Here is a 23,016-nt window from a genome sequence, read left to right on the forward strand (position 1 = left end):
ATGGCTTCTCAGCAAAATGCTAAGCTTCCGAGGTAAAGGTTCTAGGTCAAGGGATCCACAGGCTGTCTTGATGGATGCTCTGGCGGTCCCTTGGAATTTCAGTCTAGCATACCTTTTTCCTCTGTTCACTCTCCTTCCAAGAGTTATTGCTCGGGTCAAGCAGGAGAGGGCGTCACAGAATCTGGTATGCAGACCTAGTGGAAATATCATCTCTTCCACCTTGGAGACTTCCTCTGAGGAGGGACCTTCTTCTTCAGGGTCCCTTCCTTCATTTGTATTTCATTTTCTCTGATGCTGACTATTAGGAGATTGAACGCTTAATTTTAACTAAGCGTGGGGTTTCAGAGTCAGTCATTGAAACCTTGATTCAGGCTCGTAAGCCTGTAACTAGGAAGATTTACCATAAGATATGGTGTATATATCTGTATTGGTGTGAATCCAGAGGTTACTCTTGGAGTAGAGTTAGGATTTCTAGGATTTTGTCCTTTCTCCAGGAGGGTTTGGAGAAGGGTTTGTCGGCTAGTACTCTGAAGGGTTAGATTTCTGCATTGTCCATTTTGTTGCATAAACGTTTTGTGGATGTGCCAGATGTGTAGTATTTTTGTCAGGCTTTGGTTAGAATTAAGCCTGTATTTTACCCTGTTACTCCTCCTGGAGTTTTAACCTTGTTCTTAAAGTTTTGCAGCAGGCTCCTTTTGAGCCTATGCATTCCTTCAATATTAAGATATTATCTTGGAGGTTTTGTTTCTTGTTGCTTTTTCTTCTGCTCGAAGAGTTTCAGAACTCTCGGCTCTGCAGTATGATTATCCTTATCTTATTTTTCATTCTGATAAGGTGGTTCTGCGTACTAGATTAGGTTTCTTGCCTAAGGTTGTTTCGAACAGGAATATTAATCAGGAGATCGTTGTCCTTTTCTTGTGTACTATGCCTTCTTCTCTTAAGGAGCATTTGTTGCACAACCTAGATGTTGTGCGTGCATTGTAATTCTATCTACAATTGACTAAGGGCTTTCGTCAGTCTTATGCTTTGTTTTCTGAGAAACGCAAGGGACAGAAGGCTACGGCTACTTCTCTTTCTTTTTGACTGAAGAGTATTTTTTGTTTGGCCTATGAGACTGCTGGACAGCAATCTGCTGAGAGAATCACAGCTCATTCCTTGAGGGCTGTTTCTTCTTCCGGGGTTTTCAAAAATGAATTTGAAAGGCTGCAACTTGGTCTTCTATAAATTTGATACTTTTGCCTCGGCTGAGGCTTCTTTTTAGGAGAAAGGTTCTTTAAGCAGTGGTGCCTTCTGTTTAGGTTACCTGTCTTGTCCCTCTCTTATCATCTGTGTCCTTTAGCTTGGGTATTGGTTCCCACTAGTAATTGAGGATTCCATGGACTCACCATATCTTAGGAAAGAAAACATAATTTATACTTACCTGATACATTTATTTATTTCGGATATGGTGAGTCCATGGCCCACCCTTTATTTTAAGACAGTTATTTTTAACTAAAACTTCAGGCACCTCTACATCTTTGTGTTATCTTCTTTTTCCATTTCCCTTTGGCTGAATGACTGGGGGTTATTGGTAAGGTAAGTGACATATATAGCAGCTTTGCTGTGGCGCTCTTTGCCTCCTACTGCTGGCCAGAAGTGATATTCCCACTAGTAATTGATTATTCCGTGGACTCACCATATCCGGAAATAAATAAATTTATCAGGTAAGCATACATTATGTTTTTCCCACTACAATGTTCCTTTAAAGCAGTGACTGACAATTCTCCTAGCCCACAAGGTTGGCAGATCAATATTTAGAAGCCAGCTATTGAACAAACAGAATATATAATTATATAATATATTTACATAACGTTGGGTACTTTCTGTCTCTTGTTTTTTCCTCCAGAGAGTTTTTCTTAGTTTTGGTCAACCCAAAGCACACATTTGTAGTTATGCTTTTTCCTAGGACCAAAAAAACTATGGTACACGCTGTTGCCGCAAAAACTTGTGGCAAGAGCCGCATGTAGATTGGCCCCTCAGTTAGCCATCCCTGAATTAAAATATTTATCATAATTTATTTCAGTGTGCACATTTACATCTTTTGAGAGAACTTTTTTTTGTGTGCACGTGACTCACTGAGCATATGGCAGTATGCATGTTCATCCAACACTCGAGCATTCTTTGAGTGCCTGTGGTGAAATCACAAGTACATTTGCACAAGAAAATATTGTCATAAAACCCATAAATATAAAAATGATTTTAATGGACTTTTTTTTTTTAAATGAACTTCTGTGCAATTTAAATTACATTTTTATATCCCTTGAAAAAAAAAAATTTTGTAACTTAAAGGGACAGTAAAGTAAAAAATGATTTTTTAATGATTGATGATTTTTTAATGATTGAGATACAGGTGCTTTACTGGGAGCTAGCTGAGCACATTGGGTCAGACAATGACAAGAGGTATTTAAGTGCAGCCACCAATCACAAGCTATCACCTTTTACTTCATTGTTGCTTCTGAGCCAAGCTAAGTATACTCTTCAACAAAGGATACTTTACTGTCCCTGTAAATAGTATTTAATTTGTTTACACATATTGTTTCCTTAGCACTTTTATAATACACACACACACATATATATATATATATATATATATATATATATATATATATATATGTGTGTGTGTGTCTGATTTTATTTAAAGAAATATAAACTGTAGCGTATTACTATTACATGTGCAAATTATATAATGAAGTGCATTTTTTATTTGGTTTGGTTTTAGAAAAGTTAAAGATGTACGTCCTGCAATTATGCAATTTTTTAGCATGGCTTCTGCTCTCACATATCTAGACATGGCTGGAACAAGACTTCCTGCAGAGGCATTAAGGTAAGTTATTTAGTCATGCAGAAATGATTTGTCTTATCTCACTGTCTTGCTGCAAACAATTAGGAACAGTTATAAAACAGGAAATAAAATAGTTTCCACACAGCCTAGTTTACACCAACTTTATTGTATTGCCTGGTTTATATATCTTTCCCTAACTGTTCTCCACATAAGACAGAGATAAATAGAAAACTAGTTCAAACATGGCAGCCCCCATTACTTTATAGCATCTAGAGTACTTTATAGAAACTAACGCCTAGTTAGCCAATCGGAATCTAAGGGTCGTCATCTTGGATGACGTCACTTAAAGGAACCTTCATTCGTCACGTAGTCGTTGTTGGAAGAGGATGCTCCGCGCCAGATGTCTTGAAGATGGACCCGCTCTGCGTCAGAAGGATGAAGATAGAAGATGCCGTCTGGATGAAGACCACTTCTGCCCGTCTGGAGGACCACTTCTGATGGCTTCATTGAGGACATCTTGCCACTTGGATGAAGACTTCTCCCGGTAAGTGGATCTTCGGGGGTTAGTGTTAGGATTTTTTAAGGGTGTATTGGGTGGGTTTAATTTTTAGGTTAGGGCTTTGTGCCGTAATAGGGCAATGGGGAGCTTAGGTTTTTTTAGTTAGGGTTTTATTTGGGGGGTTGGTTGTGTGGGTGGTGGGTTTTACTGTTGGGGGGGGTGCTTGTTTTTTTTTACAGTTAAAAGAGCTGATTTCTTGGGGGCAATGCCCCGCAAAAGGCCCTTTTAAGGGCTATTGGTAGTTTAGGTTAGGCTAGGTTTTTTATTTTGGGTGGGCTTTTTTATTTTGATAGGGCTATTAGATTAGGTGTAATTAGTTTAAAGATCTTGTAATTTGTTTTTATTTTCTGTAATTTAGTGGGGTTTTTATGTAATTTAGCTAATTGTATTGAATTTATTTAATTGTATTTAATTTAGGGAATTTATTTAATTGTTAGGTGTTAGTGTAACTTAGGTTAGGATTTATTTTACATGTAAATTTGTATTTATTTTAGCTAGGTAGTTATTAAATAGTTAATAACTGTTTAGTAACTATTCTACCTAGTTAAAATAAATACAAACTTGCCTGTAAAATAAAAATAAACCCTAAGCTAGATACAATGTAACTATTAGTTATATTGTAGCTAGTTTAGGATTTATTTTACAGTTAAGTATTTAGTTTTAAATAGGAATAATTTAGATAATGATAGTAATTTTATTTAGATTTATTTTAATTATATTTAATTTGGGGGCTGTTAGGGTTAGGGTTAGACTTAGGTTTAGGGGTTAATAAATTTATAATAGTGGCGGCGACGTTGGGGGTGGCAGATTAGGGGTTAATAAATGTAGGTAGGTGGTGGCGATGTTAGGGGTGGCAGATTAGGGGTTAATAGGTATAATGTAGGTGGCGGCGATGTCCGGAGCAGCAGATTAGGGGTTAATAAATATAATATAGGTGGCGGCGATGTTGGGGGCAGCAGATTAGGGGTTAATAGGTATAATGTAGGTGGCGGCGATGTTAGGGGCGCCAGATTAGGGGTTAATAATATTTAACTAGTGTTTGTGAGGCATGAGTGTGGCGGTTCAGGGTTTAATATGTTTTTTATAGTGGCGGCGATGTCGGGAGCGGTAGATTAAGGGTTAATAATTTTATTTTAGTGTTTGCTATGCGGGAGGGCCTCGGTTTAAGGGTTAATAGGTCGTTTATTGGTGTTAGTGTACTTTGTAGCACTTTAGTTATGAGTTTTATGCTACAGATTTGTAGTGTAAAACTCATAACTTCTGACTTAAAAATACGTTAGGAATCTTGGCGGTAGAGGGTGTACCGCTCACTTTTTGGCCTCCCAGGACAAACTTGTAATACCGGCGCTATCCAAGTCCCATTGAATAAAGCCTTTACGAAATTTACGTAAGTTGCTTTGCGTTCAGACCAAAAAAGTGTGCAAGACTCGTAATACCAGCGGGCGTGAAAAATCAGCATTAGGACCTGATAACGCTGCTTTTCACCTTAACGCAAAACTCGTAATCTAGCCGTAAATTTTTATACTTACATCATCAATATTTAAACAATTAATATAATGGTAAAAAAAATACAGCTACATATTACTCTAATGCTTATCTTTGCTTTGAAGACATCATTATGTGTAGCAGGCATTTACTTTTTAACATCCCTTTAAGTAAAAAAGGCCTAATTGTCATTGCTGTTGTAAATTATTCAAACGGTGGTACAGCAACTATCTCTATGAAAGTCAGTGGGGATTTTTTTTATGTTACCACTGGTTTACATATTTTAATGTAATGGCTGGGGTTTTTTCTCGTACCCTTAAACAGGCAAATTTGCCCGTTTGCGGGCACCTGATAAATTAGCTCTCCACTTGTAATTTAGACCTTAGAGTTTAATGTACCTTTTAAAAAAATAACATAAACATATTTAAAATATAATCAGTATATAGGAAAAATGCTACAAAAATTTGCTGCGTGATGAATGACTAAAATAGTTTATATAAAAATATATTTTTAACACAATTGCAAATCTGACACGTTTTGGAATAACTATATTGTCTCTATCTAGAAACAAAACAAGAGTTATATTCCTGTGCCACTGCCGGCCACCATCACGCAAAGGCTATGAGACAGAACCAAGACAAAGTGGTTCACTATTAAATATAATCTTCTATCTGCAGATGTCACACATGCATCAAGTCAAAGAGCACATTGCTGATGGAGGTAAAAGTGAGCAGTAACCATAGTGCTAACCCGATATACGCGATCCGATAGGGGCGCGATCCGATATACGGCGTAGTTTTCAGCGCAAGCGAGGGAACCCGTGCTGCCCGTAATTTCACCTCGCACATTGGGGTATTACATATACCCTGCCGGCAGTTCCTAAAGTGCCGTAAGTCGGATAAACTAGCGATGTCCAGAAATAAGCGTAACTACAAATTTCTGGAGTAGCTAGTGACTTACGGCACTTTAGAAACTGCCTGCGCCTAAGAAAACTAACTAAAATATTAAATCTCCCGTAACTGTCTAACCTGCCTCCCAAAAATAAGCCCGATACATATACCCCTATATCCGCAATCCCCCCTCTCACTCCTAATAATAAATGTATTAACCCCTAGACCGACAACCCCCCACAATGCAATAAGCCTAATTATTAACCCCTAAACCGCCATAGCCCACACCGCAATAAACCTAATCTAGTATTAACCCCTAAACCGCCATAGCTCACACCACAATAAACCTAATCTAGTATTAACCCCTAAACCGCCGTAGCCCACATAGCCTATTAAATCTATTAACCCCTAATCTGCCGCCGCTGCCAACGTTGCTGCCACTATAATAAAGTTAATAACCCCTAAACCTAAGTCTAACCCTAACACCCCCTAACTTAATTATTATTTAAATAAATCTAAATAATATTACTATTATTAACTAAAGTATTCCTATTTAAAACTAAATACTTATAAAATAAACCCTAAGATAACTACAATATAATTATTAATTACATTGTAGCTATTTTAGGATTTATTTTTATTTTACAGGCAACTTTGTATTTATTTTAACCAGGTACCTGTAAAATAAATCCTAACCTAAGTTACAAATACACCTAACACTACACTATCATTCAATTAATTAAATAAATTAACTACAATTAGCTAAAATTAAATACAATTAAATTAAATAAACTATAGTACAAAAAAAAACAACTAAATTACAGAAAATAAAAAAAATTACAAGAAGTTTAAACTAATTACACGTAATCTAAGCCCCCTAATAAAATAAAAAAGCCCCCCAAAATAATAAAATACCCTACCCTATACTAAATTACAAATAGCCCTTAAAAGGGCTTTTTGCGTGGTATTGCCCCAAAGTAATCAGCTCTTTTACCTGTAAAAAAAGAAATACACCCCCCCAACATTACAACCCACCACCCACACACCCCTACTCTAAAACCCACCCAATCCCCCCTTAATAAAACCTAACACTACCCCCTTGAAGATCACCCTACCTTGAGCCGTCTTCACCCAGCCGGGCACAAGTGGTCATCCAATCCGGGCAGAAGTCTTCATCCGATGGGGCAGAAGAGGACATCCAGACCGGTAGAAGTCTTCATCCTATCCGGGCAGAAGAGGACATCCGGACCGGCAGAAGGCTTCATCCAAGCGGCATCTTCTATTTTCTTCCATCCGGCGAGGAGCGACTCCATCTTGAAGACATCCGGTGCAGAGCATCCTTCCAGCACGACGGACTAACGACGAATGACAGTTCCTTTAAATGACGTCATCCAAGATGGCGTCCCTCGAATTCCGATTGGCTGATAGAATTCTATCAGCCAATCGGAATTAAGGTAGGAAAAATTCGATTGGTTGATTTAATCAGTCAATCGGATTGAAGTTCAATCCGATTGGCTGATTGGATCAGCCAATAGAATTAACCTCGCATTCTATTGCCAATCAGAATTCGAGGGACGCCATCTTGGATGACGTCATTTAAAGGAACCGTCATTCGTCGTTAGTCCGTAGGTAGCTATTAAATAGTTATTAACTATTTAATAGCTATTGTACCTAGTTAAAATAAATATAAGGTTGCCTGTAAAATAAAAATAAATCCTAAAATAGCTACAATGTAATTATTAATTATATTGTAGCTATCTTAGGGTTTATTTTATAGGTAAGTATTAAGTTTTAAATAGGAATACTTTAGTTAATAATAGTAATATTATTTAGATTTATTTAAATAATAATTAAGTTAGGGGGTGTTAGGGTTAGACTTAGGTTTAGAGGTTATTAACTTTATTATAGTGGCGGCGACGTGGTGGCGGCAGATTAGGGGTTAATAGATTTAATAGGCTATGTGGGCTATGGCGGTTTAGGGGTTAATACTAGGATAGGTTTATTGCGGTGTGGGCTATGGCAGTTTAGGGGTTAATACACTTTATTAGTTATTGCGGGGGGGGGGGATCGCGGTTGACAGGTAGATAGACATTGCACATGCGTTAGGTGTTAGGTTTTTTTTTTTGCAGGCATTTTAGGGAGTTACGGTGCTCCCATACTCAGCGCAAGGCCTGCTACGGCTGCATTTTATGGCGAGGTGAAAATGGAGTAAGATTTCTCCATTTTCTCCACGTAAGGCCTTGCGCTGGATATTGGATACCGACTTACGACGCAGTCCCATGTTAGCTTATGGGAGTAAAAATTGTGAGCGACTGGTGAAATATACGTGCCGCATTTAGATGCGGCGCTGTATATAGGATACCAAAAACGAGCAAAAACCGGCGTCGCTGGCTTTTGCGGGCGACGCTGCATATCGGATCGGGCCCCAAGAGAGAATAGACACAACCTTCACCCACAATATTCTTAACTTTTATATTTTGGTAAACAGTGCTGCATCATCAAAAATATTGCCTGAAACTGCAAGAGATGGCAAAAGCAACATATGGATGATTCCATTTGTTAAAGGGACAGCGTACTTGAAAATCAAGTAGACTGTCCCTTTAAATTATGTACGTATAGAGCAAATGGCAGAGAGGAAATCCTGGTGAGACAGTTGACACTGCAAGTAGACACAGGTGGTCAGAACAGTGGTGAACTGCTATGATAGCAGATAGCCAATGACGTGACAATAATAATAGTTTAACGTACAAACCCTTAAGTATTGAGCAAAGCTCAACTGTCATCACTAAACACTAAGGCCCCCCGATATTCAAAGCATCGAAGCCAGAAAGGCAGTTTCTCGTCAGTCTGTTGATACACTTTAAAAAAGTACAGACGAGTGTCGATGTGTCTCCCATAGGAAATATTAGGGATTGCAGGTTCTGCAAAGTCCGCCGACATCGCCACTTGTCTGCACATTCAGTGGGTGGAGGGCGTATTTAAAGTTTTCTTACATAACACAGACAGTGCGCTCGCTAAAACCAAACACGGTTTCTGTGTAGGAACGCTTGAAATAATGCCTGTGTAACCTAACTTTAACTACACCTACACTACCTGCCTCACTCTGGAAAGTCTCGCCACTGAAAAGGTGGCGAGACAAACATGGCTGAAACCCTACACGTTTTCTGTATTTCAGAGATTGGACTATATCGCACTACTGGCGATGTATCCTAATCAAAATGCAGGTTACTCCCCTGGAACACCCAGCTAACTCCCACAGAACGCCTACATCTACTTCATGTCTTAGCTGTACCTGACTAATAAAGACAAAAAAACAAAGTCCCTATTATAACAATAGAAGCTATGGTGACACATGTATATTCAATGTTTAAATTATATACATTTTCCTGTATAATGCACATTAATTTAAGTATATTGTATAGAGTTTAAATGTTTTTATAACATGGAAACAAAGGTACAATACTTAAATAGATATTTTGTCCCTAAAAATAAATAAATAAAGCCCTATTCTAAAAAAAAGGTTGCCCTGAAAAGAACATTTGGTTGGACATTGCCCTTAGAAGGAAATTTGCTAGGGCATTGCCCTAAAGGGAATATAGCTCTCTTGACTATAAAAATAAAAAAGCCCTTTTCTAAAAAAATCCTGAAGAGGTCATTTAGTAGGGCATTGCCATAAAGAAGATTAAGCTATTTTGTGAGTTTAAAAAAAAATACCCTATACTAAGAAAATCCTAATCTAAAAAAAAACTAAGGGAAAAAAACATGTCCAAAAAAAAAAACAACCAAAAAAAATCCTAATTCTAAACCCCAGTTTTTACTTACCCAACTTAGCTCTGGCTCCTACGTATCAGCTCAGACGGTGTTCCTCTTCCTCCAGACGGGGGTCCATCTTTATCCCAGTGGCAGTCCATCTTCAGTCATCTTCTACAATGGCGCTGCTCCACTGGGGAAGTCTTCTTCTATCTTCCATTCGATGTGTCTTCTTAGCTTCTCATCTTTTAGTCTTCAGTTTAGGGATACATAGGTGTATTTATTAGGCTCTGTGCTATATATTTAAAAGGGATCCTTTACTTTATGTAGCCAATGTTGGTGCTATTGCTGCTTGGAATATTTCTCCAGCATCGCCACCCATTGCTATCTAGAGTAAAATGCCTCTCGGCGATGCTGCCTTTAGACAGCAATGTCGGCACTTTTACATTTTTTGCCGGCTTTCTTGACATTGCGTCGGATCCCTTTTGAATATATTGCTGCCTTGCAGCACTTTTGATCATCAGGGCCTAAGTTTGGAGACTGACAGATATGAAACAGAATGCTATTTTTCGACAATAGGACCACAGGAACTCCGAAGGCCAAGTATAAACTGCATTGTTGCAAATATAAGATTAGCAGGTACACAGGCAAGTTAACTTTAGAAGATCAGAATTCAGGCTTAGATCAGAATTCAGAATGCAGGTTAGTGTGGTGGTTTGTCTCTGACCACCACCACCACAATACCTCTTTCATCTAACATTTTATTTTTGCTCGATATATATGTTTTGGTAGTTCTATTAAAATATGCTTATTGCCTTTGTTTTACATAATTATGCTGCTCCTAAATGGTTAACAGTAAATAGACTATGTGTTAATCCTGTTTATACCCAGTCATTTAGTCCAAGTATTAGTTTGTAACTGTTGTTTGTGCTTTGTCTTTAGAACAATTTTTCAAGGACTGGCCAGTAACAACACAATGAGAGATCTTCATTTGGATCTGAGTGACTGTGAGGTGAGATAAATACACTCCCTGTAAACCAGCGGTATAAATTCACTTTCCTTATATTCTGATTACATTTTATAGCCTACCTAGAATTTACTCACCAACATCTTTCCTAGTTTCCTGCCCATAGGATGCTGCTACACCCTTGTACTTGCATCCGCAAACGTCATGTTGTAAAGTGATATGAAACTTATATGTTTAATTAAAAGCATGTTCATTATTTATTTAGCCTGCCTTTCCTGTAATTATTTCCTAAAATGTGTGCTTTATCTACTGATCCAGGAAAGCTATAGAGCATAAGCTCATTTATTTCTGTCCATAATTTGCCACAGATATAAAGATTAAATTAAGATATAACAATAGGTTTTAAAATGCTTTTAAAAATGTGTCATATATATATATGTGTGTGTGTGTGTGTGTGTGTCTGTATATACTGGGACAGTATATATATCCCTTAAAATATTGAAATGCTCCACTATTCGACATTACCATTTATTTGGTGATGTAGACTTGTTTATGTTGAAGTGGTGTCTGCTTATTTGGCATTGTGTGCATTTGTAGCTGCTAATAAATCAAAACACTATTAATAAGACAAATGTTTCCAATTAATATGTTATACATTTTATACTATATTGATAAATCATAGAGAGACTCTTTATGCTATGGTAAATCTACTCAAAAAGATAGAAATTGTTCTTGTTGCAGAGTATTTAAAATTCTTAGCAAATCTATTCAAGTGTCTGTCTGCTCTGCATGTGTCAATGTAAAAATGAAAACAATCTATTTGCTGGTATGGTTATAGTCACATGTGCTAATGTTGTATGTTAATGGTAAATTATGTTGTTCTAGCTCCGATCATTGGGGGCCCAAGTAATCCAAGACATGATTGTGGATGTGAATCCTCTCTCCAGCCTGAATATTTCTGGGAATGGTAAGAACCCAAACACATGACTGTAAAACAAAATATAATATCATTGATTATTAAATGGTTGTATATTTGAATAGTTTATATACTTTTAATCATAAAGAAGGTACAAAAATGCAGTATGTATTAGGGAGACCATAGTTTTTATATGACTTACTCAGTATGAGTTAGTGACCTTAAAGGGACTTGAAGCACAAATATTTTCTTTCATGATTCATATAGATCATGCAATTTTAAACAACTTTCCAATTTACTTCTCTTATCTAATTTTCTTCCTTAACTAGGTATTCATTGTTGAAAAACAAACCTAGATAGGTTTAGGAGCAGCAATGCACTACTGGGAGCTAGATGCTGATTGGTGGCTGCTCATACAGTCATGGCCAAAAATATTGGGACCCCTGCATTTCTGTCAGATAATGAACGACTTCTCCCAGAAAATTGTTGCAATTACAAATGTTTAAGCATTCTCATGTTTATTTATTTTTTTTTGTATTGGTATGACACACAAAAGTGGAGAAAAAAAAGCCAAATCTGACACATTCCACGCAAAACTCCAAAAATGGACTGGACAAAATTATTGGCACCTCCTCAAAATTGTGAGAAATTATTGCATTCCAAGATTGTAATGCTCCTGTAATTTGTAATTAAACTCACCTGCATAAATTAACAGGTTCTGACAATATAGAAATCACACCGGGCAACCAGTTAATTTGGTGAAAAATTGACTCAACCATTCTGCTGTGTGTCTCTGTGTGCCACACTGAGCATGGAGAATAGAAAGTGCAGCAAAAAATTGTCTGAGGGTTTGAGAACAAAAATTGTGGAAAAGCATGGACAATCTTAAGGTTACAAGTCCATCTCCAGAGATCTTAATGTTCCTGTGTCCACTGTGCGCAACATTGTCAAGAAATTTACAGCCCATGGCACTGTAGCTAATCTCCCTAGACGTGGAAAAAAAGAGAATAATGTATCAAAATTTGCAACAAAGTATTGTTCGAATGGTGCATAAAAAACCTTGATCAACTTCCAGACAAATTTAAGAAGACCTTCATGCACAGGGTACAAATGTGTCAGCTTGCACTATACGTCGCCATCTGAATGAAAAGGAACGATATGGTAGGAGACCCAGGAGGACCCCACTGCTGACACAAAAACATAAAAAAGCCAGATTGGAGTTTGCCAAAACTTACTTGAGGAAGCCAAAATCCTTTTGGGAGAATGTGCTGTGGACAGATGAAACACAATTACAGCTTTGTGGTAAAGTCCATTATTCTACTGTTTCAGAAAAAGAAATTATGCTTTTTTTTAAAAAAAAAAAAAAAGAATACAGTCCCTACAGTCAAGCATGGTGGAGGTTCACTGATGTTTTGGGGTTGCTTTGCTGCTTCAGGGACTGGATGTCATGACTGTGTGCATGGCATTATGAAATCTGAAGTCTACCAAAGAATTCTGTGGTGCATTGTAGGCCCAGTGTCAGAAAGTTGGGCCACCGTCAGAGGTCATGGGTCTTACAGCAGGACAATGACCCAAAGCACAGGTCAAAAAGCACCCAGAAATGGTTTAAGACAAAGTGTTGGAGAGTACTGAACTGGCCAGCAATGAGTCCAGATCTCAATCCCATAGAGCACCTGGGAGAGATCTCAAAATAGCAGTTTGGAAAAAGGAACCCTTCCAATCTGAGAGACCTGGAGCAGTTGGCGATAGAAGAGTGGTCCAAAATTCCAGTAGAAAGGTGTAAGAAACTCAATGAAGAGATTGATTTCAGTTATTTTTCCCAAGGAGTGTGCTACCAAATATTAAATTGAGAGTGCCAATAATTTTGTCCAGTCAATTTTTTTGGAGTTTTGCAAAGAATGTGACAGATTGGCTTTTTTTCTCCACCTTTTTGTGTCATACCAATACAAACAAAATAAATAAACATGAGAATGCCTAAACATTTGTAATTGCAACAATCTTCTGAGTGAAGTGGTGCATTATGTGACAGAAATGCAGGGGTGCCAATATTTTTGGCCATGACTGTATACACCTCTTGTTATTGGCTCACCAGATGTGTTCAGCTAGATAACAGTAGTGTATTACTTTTCATTTAACAAAGGATACTCGGAGAATGAAGCACATTTGATAGTAGAAGTAAATTGGAAAGTTGTTTAAAATTGTATCCTCTAGCTGAATCATGAAAGAACATTTTTTGAGTTTTATGTTCATTTAAAGGACTTTGAGGGCTAAATGTTTTGCTTTATGTGAAATGAACACCATTACCACTAAGTATAACGACAGAGAACAAAACTCAGCATTACTATAATCCATTTAAAATACTTTTATTTATTGGTTTAACCATTTTTAGGGTTCTAGATAATTATGTGGAGCAGTTAATCCTTTTTTCACCTGGTTTCTTCAGTAGTAGCAAAGTAATAAAGGGACACTGAACCCATTTTTTTTTCTTTTGTGATTCAGATAGAGCATGCAATTTTAAGCAACTTTCTAATTTACTCCTATTCTTAATTCTTCTTCATTCTCTTGCTATCTTTATTTAAAAAAGGCATCTAAGCTTTTTTTATTGATTCAGATCTCTGGACAGCACTTTTTTTTATTGGTGGATGAATTTATCCACCAATCAGCAAGAACAACCCAGGTTGTTCATCAAAAATGGGCCGGCATCTAAACTTACATTTTTGCATTTCAAATGAAGATACCAAGAGAATGAAGAAAATTTGATAATAGGAGTAAATCTGAATCATGAAAGAAAAAAATTGGGTTCAGTGTCCCTTTAAGTAAAAAGGTGTACTTAGTGGGACATGCACCCCAGAGACATATTATTAATTACATTATTATAATACTTTATTATTTACAATGATATTACTAGCTGGATTAAAAAATATGTATCATATTACTCGAGTATTACAATTCACATCAATTCACTTCCATCAACAGAAAATGTACTCTGTAATTTAAGTGAAAGATCACATATTGCTTACATTTTATCTCTGACTTTATTCTGTTCCTATATCAGCGCTCTTGATCCTCTGCAATAAAACACCTTAAAGGGATATGAACCACCCAAAAAAATATTTTATGATTAAGAAAGAACATATAATTTGTGTCTGGCGCACTACATACCATATAGTATTGTTACAAATAGATAACATTCTTGTACAACTGCTGCCGTATAGTGCTTCACAGCTTACGTCTCTGATTTTCTACAAAAGATACCAAGAGAAAGAAGAATATTTGATAACAGTAAATTAGAAAAAAAATAATTTAAAAGGGCATGCTCTGTATAAATCATGAAAGAAACAGTTTAAGTTTCATGTCCCTTTAAATTATGCAACAAAGGTTTTATAAAGTCACAGACAGTGGAGGCAAACGGTGCATTCATTACTGTAGACCCCCAAAACTTTATTGGAGCAACATTGTTTTAAAATGGAAACATTTTGAGACGGACAGATCATTAATCACAACAATAAATTTAAACCTGAAGATACACTACTTGTACTATATTTTGGTGCCAAACTATGTTAAAGCAGGAACCATAGATTCCTCATTCATACACATTTAAAACAATATCGCCATCTAGTGACTAATATTTATATATACAGATCATTTGTTCCAAAAGTACAGAGAATTTGAAACATACTGGATTAAGAAAACTAACCTACTATTTGTGGGCACAAACATCTCTGCTTTAGTAATCAACAGGGCAACCATCTCACTTATAAAGGATGCTCAGTAGTAAAAGATTTTGTTACAACTTAGATCTTTTTCTTCACATATTTACCAAATTTTACTTTTTTAATAAAGATACTTAATTATTTAATTATTTCTTCCCTAAAGGCCTTTAAGACCTTTAAGATTAATACAATAATAATGCTGACTGTTAAAAAAATAATGGTAGGAAAACCATATACCCTTAAAGGGTCAGGAAACCTCAAAACTTACTTTCACGATTTAGATAGAACATACAATTTTAAACAGATTTTCAATTTACTTCTATAATTAAATTTGCTTTATTTTCTTGTTATCCTTTGCTGAAGGGACAGCATTGCACTACTAGCAGCTAGCTGAATACATCTAGTTAGCCAATCACAAGAGATAAATGTGTGCAGGCACCAATCAGCAGCAGCTCCCACTAGTGTAGGATATATGTGTGTATTACTTTTCAACAAGGAATATCCAAAAGAACAAAGCACATTTGAAAATAGAAGTGAATTTAAAGTGACTTAAATGACAAGCTCTATCTGAATCTTGCAAGTTTAATTTTGACTTTGCTATTCCTTTAACTCCCTATTTCACTCTATCTTGTTTCTAAGCTTAGACAAAGCCACACTCCTCACTGATCTCCTTGTAGCAGAACTTTGTTTTTTCATTAACCGCCTCTCTTACATTGAAAGCTTTTATGGAGGCTTATGTGTTTAATTATTCTGTATCTTTATAAATTTGTCATATTTGTTTGTATACATCCGGTTTTCATTAACATTTCTGTATATGTTGGTGCACTACAAAGAAAGGATAATCCCAAGAATCATCTTTTGCGATTTTATCTTTGCAGGGTTTGATTCTGAAATGGTAACACTGATCCTATCGATAAGCAGAAGCATATCCTTAAAGCATGTCTCATTGGGAAGGAACTTCAATTTAAAACCTGGGTGAGAATATAACATTTTAAAGTTGTATATTGAACAATATTACTGTTTCCTTTATTTTCCATACAGAACAACTCCAACCTTAAGAATAGAAAATAATAAACAGAAAAAAGAGAGAGAATCAAGGTTAAAATGTGATTCTAATAAGTTCAGCTAACCGTAGTTCGTCCCATGTTCATCGGACCTTGCTAGGAGTCCAAGTGCTACTATCTGCTGGGTGCTATAGTAGGTAAAGGTTCCCCGAGGACAGTAGACAGAGTGGCCTCATGACTTTAGCTACAACAGGAATAACCCTGACAAAGCCCTCACTCATGGCACACAGAGGCTTTTCATAACAGTGAAAGAACTGCTAAGGAGAGGACAAGCATAAGAAGGTTGGGATAGTTCGGCCAGGATTACATTGATGTAAAGTCCTATTCTACCCAGTGGCGTATTTAGGTTTTGTGTAGCCCTAGGCACTCTGCTGCCCCCTAATCATTCCCCCCCCAGGTTTTAGGCCTTTTGTATGTCATAATATTTTTTTATTTACAGTAATGTGAATTGTTTTAAAAATAATTTCATGGCATTTCCTAAGCTAACGTTCTCTAGGGCTTGCAAAACACTTGCATACACACTTATACACACACATAGTCACAGACACACACACACACACACTGAGTTATACACATACACACAGTCACGAGAACACACAATTATACACACTATTATAAACCCTTACTTCTAAAATAACTGTAAGCTTCTTACAAATATAGCCTCAACAAATTGTGCTGCCCCCCTCTAATCTGCTGCCCTAGGCAAGTGCCTTGTTTGCCTAGGCCAAAATACGCCCTTGAGTCTACAGCCTGGTTTCTCAACAGCCGGGCCGTGGCCCAGTACCGGGCGGTGATAGCCCTGCTGGTGGGCCCTGACCTGTCATGCCCCCACTGCACACTCTTACCCCACTGCAAACCAGGTGCAGACTGAGATCAATCAAGGCCCCAGGAACACTGTCTCACACTGACCGAAATGTATTAAATTGTATGCAAATGTACATGGTAGCCTTCCTGCCCTGCCCCCAACAGGCCCCTCATCCTACAGAGCCAGGACCCCAACATTAAGGGCCAGAGAAAGGGCACCCAACCTCCAGGGCCAGACCCCCACACTCCATGGCCCTCACAGCGACAGACCCCTACCAGGGCCCCCACTAAACCCACACTTATTTGCTTAGTTACTGAAAAGGGCAACTGAAAACTCCAGCTTAAGGAATGCACCAAGATCCGTGGAGATACCATTTGTGGGCCCCCCTACTTGCTGGTCCCTCGGCCCAGGTCCTTTTTGCCTGGCTGATCAGCCCGCCCCTGCTGCTCACTATATACAGATAAATAAATATATATATATATATATATATATATATATATATACCGGTATATAGATATGTATATAGATATATATATGTGTGTATATATATATTTATATATATATATATATGTATATGTATATATAAATATATATATAAACTACTGGGCCCCGGACATGTCTAGCTAAAATTTACCGGGCCTTGAGGTCACTTTGGTTGAGAACCACTGGTCTACAGCACTATTAGCTAATAAGTCACTGGTTCCCCCATCTAATGAGAATGTCTATGGATATAGATCTTGGACTCTTCCTTTGCTCATAAAAAGACACAATCTTCCATGCCAAACATATGAATTATTAAATTCAGCTATAAAAATATTGAAAAGCCCAAAAGTATCCATATCTTCTGCCTACTGTCTTGTCTGGGACAATTCTTCTCTATGGATGTAAAATCACAGTTTGCCAGTGAAATGTATTACCTTGTCTAATGTTCTTGAATTGCTAGATGAAGATTTTCCGGGAGGCCTTAGCAAGAGAACTTTAAAAATTCAAGAAAACATTTAATCTATGTTTGTAGAATTCTAAACCCTCCATTTAATTATAATCTCATTCTTTAAACCAAGTCTTGAAGTCTTGATTAATTATATTTCTGAGCCATAATGCAAAGCATCATTTTGGAATCTTACAGAAAAATTCTAGGTAGTTAGCTGCTCAGTTCTTGCTGAAACACTCTTCTCAGAGCAATTTTCCTTTCTTCTAGACAAGAAACTAGTTGATAGTAAAACTCTATACACTTTAGACGTAGTCAGATGCCAACAGATTTGCATGAAATTAATTAAATTAAATTAATTAATTAAAGAATGGAGGTAAATTGATAAACTTCTTGTTAACCACCAGGACACCATAAAAGATGTATTCCTACCACAACTATTGTTTTACAGGAACACGAAACCCAAAATCTTTCGTTCATGATTCAGATAGAGAATGCAATTTTTAAAAAAGTTTTCAATTTACTTCTATTATCAAATTAGTTTTGTTCTTTTTTCTATTCTTTATTGAAGAGATATGTAGATAGGTAGTGTGCACATATCTGAAGCACTACATGACAGGAAATAGTGCTGCCATCTAGTGCTCTTGCTAATGTATAACATTGTTGTAAAACTGCTCCCATATAGTGTGTGCATACTCCTGAACTTACCTTCCTGTTTTTCAACTAAGGATAACAAGAAATGAAATATGAACAAAAAATTTGGGGTTTATGTCCCTTTAATATAGACTGTGCAATGAATGATCTCAGTCTATAATGCAATAAAGACATCAGTGCAAACATTAGTGCTACTTGGGCTTAAAGGAATATAAATGTACAAAAATAAAATGCTCTTATACGGTTTAAACACATAGTTCAAATCAGCTACAGAGCAGTAATGCACTACTGCTGGTAAGTTGATGACAAATATGTGTAGCCACCAATCACCAGCTAGCTCCCAGTAGTGTAGGATATGTACATATTCTTTTTCAATAAAGGATACCAAGAGAACACAGTTTATTTGAAAACAAAGTGAATGTAATGCTCTACCTGAATCTGAAGTTTAATATTGACTTTCCTATGTCTCAGTTTACAAGGTCAATCTCTACTTCTGGGGCAGCTGAAACGGACTTGGAGGCCCATTTATCAAGCTCCTAATGGAGCCCGTGTTTCCGGCGAGTCTTCAGACTCGCCAGAAACGCATGTTATGGAGCAGCCTGTCTGCCTGCTCTGAGCATGCGGACAGAGATCGCCACAATTCAACCCGATCGAGTACGATCGAGTTGATTGACACCCCCCTGCTAGCAGCTGCGAGTCTGCAGGGGGCGGCGTTGCACCAGCAGCTCACAAGAGCTTATTGCTCTCCGCATTCAGCAATGTCTGTCGGACCTGATCCGCACTGTTGGATCAGGTCCGACAGACCTTTGATAAATAGGCCTCTTGATCTAAAGACACAAGCTAGATGTGCAGGACTTAAGCTGAGGAGAAATTGGGAAGAAAAGTACATTGCTCTGTATTATATGATAAAGATTTTAGTATGTTCTAATCAGAATTATTTATTTATGCATGGTTATTATAGCTGACCCTTCCTCTTCACTATTTTTTTTAATGGGCAAGCAATGTTCCCTCTAAGATATTTTTCTAACCTAGCCCTAGCGCACAACTGTGGACATAGCTATTTGAGCCACAATTTACAATATTAACTTTTACAGAACAGCGTTACTATTTTTTTTATTTTTATTTTTATTTTGGTGAAGCCTGGCTCTAAATATAGCACCGCGGTACACTCTACTTACAGAGCCAAGGAAAACTGCAATTTAAGCGCTAACTACAGAATGTGGGAACTTAGAGGAACTAAGTAAAATCTAAGATGTAAAAACTAACTGTGGTTGGTGCCAGGTTTCATTTTATGTGTTGGGAATTTACAGTTACAGAGGATGATTTTACAGTATTTTGATCTAACAGTGAAAAGAGCTGTGTGTGAACTATAATTTTACAGTAGGTTGTAACATAATTTACAAATTGAGGTACGAGATATGTATTAATATATTACAATAGGACTTGTTTTGCTCTACACATTGCATTTTTCTAAATAGAGCAGATTAATTGTATACCTTTTCTGGATTAGGCTCTGGAATCCACAGACTTTGACATCGTTTTTTTTCTGACAAATACAGGGTACCATAAGGATTTTATATAACGTTAACATGTTGATAAAGGACAATGTATTAACTTGGTCAATACGTAAATTTTTGTAAAATATACTGTATATTCTCTAAATACCCTGACACGCCTAACTATTACACTGTATTGTATATACCTTCTCCCTAGTACTTCATACATACCTAGTTGCAATTTACTTGTAGTTTAAAAATACATTATATATAGCAAGTGATCACTGTATTGCAAAAAGTCTACATACAATGTTTAAAAAAAAAAAGTAGAAATGGCTATTTTTATTTGATCCATTTACATTGCTTTCCAGTCCAGGGATATAATCATTGAAAAACTTTTGGAGCATTGGCTATCTGGTCTTCTTTGCTGTAGGGACAGATATAAATAATCTCCTGCACTGATCAAGTAATTGCTATATAGTTTGTTGTAGGGTCGAAGTTCAGAATCCTGCAGGATACAGTCCAGCCTATTTTGGGACAGGGAAAAACAAAAATGTTTACATTTAAAGGGACAGTCTAGTCAAATTAAACCTTCATAATTTAGATAGGGCATGTCATTTTAAGGAACTTTCCAATTTACTTTTATCAGCAAATTTGCTTTGTTCTCTTGGTATTATAAATTGAAAGCTAAACCTAGGTAGGCTCATATGCTAATTTCTTAGCCTTGAAGGGCGCCTCTTATCTGACAGTTTTCACAGCTAGAGGGCGTTGGTTCATGTGTGCTATATAGATAACATTGAGCTCACACCCGTGAAGTTACTTGTGAGAGGGCACTGATTTGCTAAAATGCAAGTCTGTCAAAAGAACTGGAATAAGAGGGCAGTCTGCAGAGGCTTAGATAGAAGGTAATCACAGAGGTAAAAAGTATATTAATATAACTCTGTTGGTTATGCAAACCTGGGGAATGGGTAATAAAGGGAATATCTATCTTTTTAAACAATACAAATTCTGGAGTAGACTGTCCCTTTAAATACAACGTTAACAGGTAAATTAGGTGCTGGAATCTAGAGTGAATGTACAAATAAATCTTTATATTTAAAAGGAGAACAAAATACTAGACCAGCCTCACCTGTGTGATGCATTCATGATGGAGTTGATTACTTCCTTTACAGATATTTCAGATTTAACGTTATTCAAGATTAAATTGCGCACACATTTTAGTCAATCGGTCAAAAATTGCTCAGGTTAACATTTGTGCACCTGCTGTTTAACATTAGAGGGAACATTGTTGGTAAGTTCTACTAAGGTGAACCAAGTATAATTTTCACATCTTGTCTCATGTCACTCACCAAGTTTCCTACCCACCAACAATAATAGATTCTCAGGCTTTGTTTTTCTGTTAAGCTCTTTCTTAAAATGCCATCATCATTGCTGCAATCTAGTAGGGTGAACCAAGATAAGGATATTAAAGAGACATGCGTACGTTGCCTCATGGCAATCAAAAAGACCCTGTAATCATTCTTACAATGACAGAAAAATAATCAAAATGTGATATCACAGAAGGTTTGAATGTCAGCTGCTGTGTGGGCGACCTCTGATTTTTCTTTTTTCCGTTCAGACATGAGTATATATTTTGGCATCTGTCTATAGAATCTATTTGCAGCAGTTATGGCTCCAACTTAATAGATCAAATAGGGAACAAAATCAATTATTATTTGATGTCTTTAACAATGCACAGTAATACAATGTTATCCACTAATATCTATTGTTTAAGTAAATCACTTTTGTTGTACTTTTTTTTCTCTTAGCACCTCTTTGGCAGATGTCCTTCATCGTATTGTACAGCTAATTCAAGATGAAGACTCAGTGAGTTACTGGCTCGGGCTTTGGGCAAGATTGACTGAGTAGTGTAAAAATGTACTAGTTAGAGGTTAAAAGTTACTAGCCCAAAGGGAAAAAATGAATAGTACATTTAAAAGGGATAGTAAAGTCCAAATTAAATTTTCATGATTCAGATAGGGCATGTAATTTTAAACATCTTTCAAATTTACTTTTATCATCAAATTAGCTTTGTTCTTTGGTATTCTTTGTTGAAAGCTAAACCTAGGTAGGCTCATATGCTAATTTCTAAGCCCTTGAAGGCCGCCTCTTATCTCAGTGCATTTTGACAGTTTTTCACAGTTAGATAGTGCTAGTTCGTGTGTGCCATATAGATAACATTGGATTCACTCCCGTGGAGTTACTTACAAGTCAGCACTGATTGGCTAAAATGTAAGTCTATCAAAAGAGCTGAAATAAGGGGGCAGTAGCAGAGGCTTAGATACCAGGTTATCACAGAGGTAAAAAGTATATTTTTATAACAGTGTTAGTTATGCAAAACTGGGGTATAATAAATAAAGGGATTATCTATCTTTTTAAACAATAACATTTTTGGCATTTACTATCCCTTTAATTTTAAAGCTAAGAAAAAGTATTTTTTTATTTGCCTGCTGCAATTTTTTCGTTCCTTTCCTCTCTTTTTTTTTTTTTGTCTGGGTGAGGGCCAAAGGGGTGAAGTTTGGGGAGTTTTCAAGGGTAAGGTGTTTGCCTCACCAACCTGGAAAATCACGAAATTACCAGGATGGAAATAGGGTCAATAAAATTGGCTATAGTTGAAGGGACACAAAACCCCAATTTTTTTAATTTCATGATTTTGATAAGATTGCAAATTTATACAACTGTCCAATTTAATTCTATTATCAAATGTTCTTTGTTCATTTCATATCCTTTGTTGAAAAGCAACGAGGTAAGCTCAGTAGAGTGCACGTGTCTGCAGCATTTTATGGCAGCGGTTCTGAGGGACTGTTATACTTTTGCAAGAGCAGTAGATGGCAGTACTTTTACCTGCCATGTAGTGCTCCAGATATGTGCAGGCTTCTACAACGAATACCATAAGAACAAAGCAAATTTGATAATAGAAATAAATTGG

At 36.8% G+C, this 23,016-nt stretch overlaps 1 protein-coding gene across 1 annotated transcript in view; it reads left to right on the forward strand.

Moving 5' to 3' along the window:
• Nucleotides 1-23,016, forward strand: part of LOC128661452 (capping protein, Arp2/3 and myosin-I linker protein 3-like) — a 204,788-nt gene that overhangs the window by 161,874 nt on the left and 19,898 nt on the right. Inside the window, exons 18-22 of the mRNA XM_053715706.1 lie at nucleotides 2,759-2,863; nucleotides 10,448-10,517; nucleotides 11,358-11,439; nucleotides 15,980-16,076; nucleotides 21,857-21,914. Coding sequence (XP_053571681.1) covers nucleotides 2,759-2,863; nucleotides 10,448-10,517; nucleotides 11,358-11,439; nucleotides 15,980-16,076; nucleotides 21,857-21,914 — 412 coding nt within the window. The remainder of the gene's footprint in view (nucleotides 1-2,758; nucleotides 2,864-10,447; nucleotides 10,518-11,357; nucleotides 11,440-15,979; nucleotides 16,077-21,856; nucleotides 21,915-23,016) is intronic.

The sequence above is a fragment of the Bombina bombina genome, chromosome 1 (assembly GCF_027579735.1).
Source record: "Bombina bombina isolate aBomBom1 chromosome 1, aBomBom1.pri, whole genome shotgun sequence".
NCBI classification, from domain to species: Eukaryota; Metazoa; Chordata; class Amphibia; order Anura; family Bombinatoridae; genus Bombina; species Bombina bombina.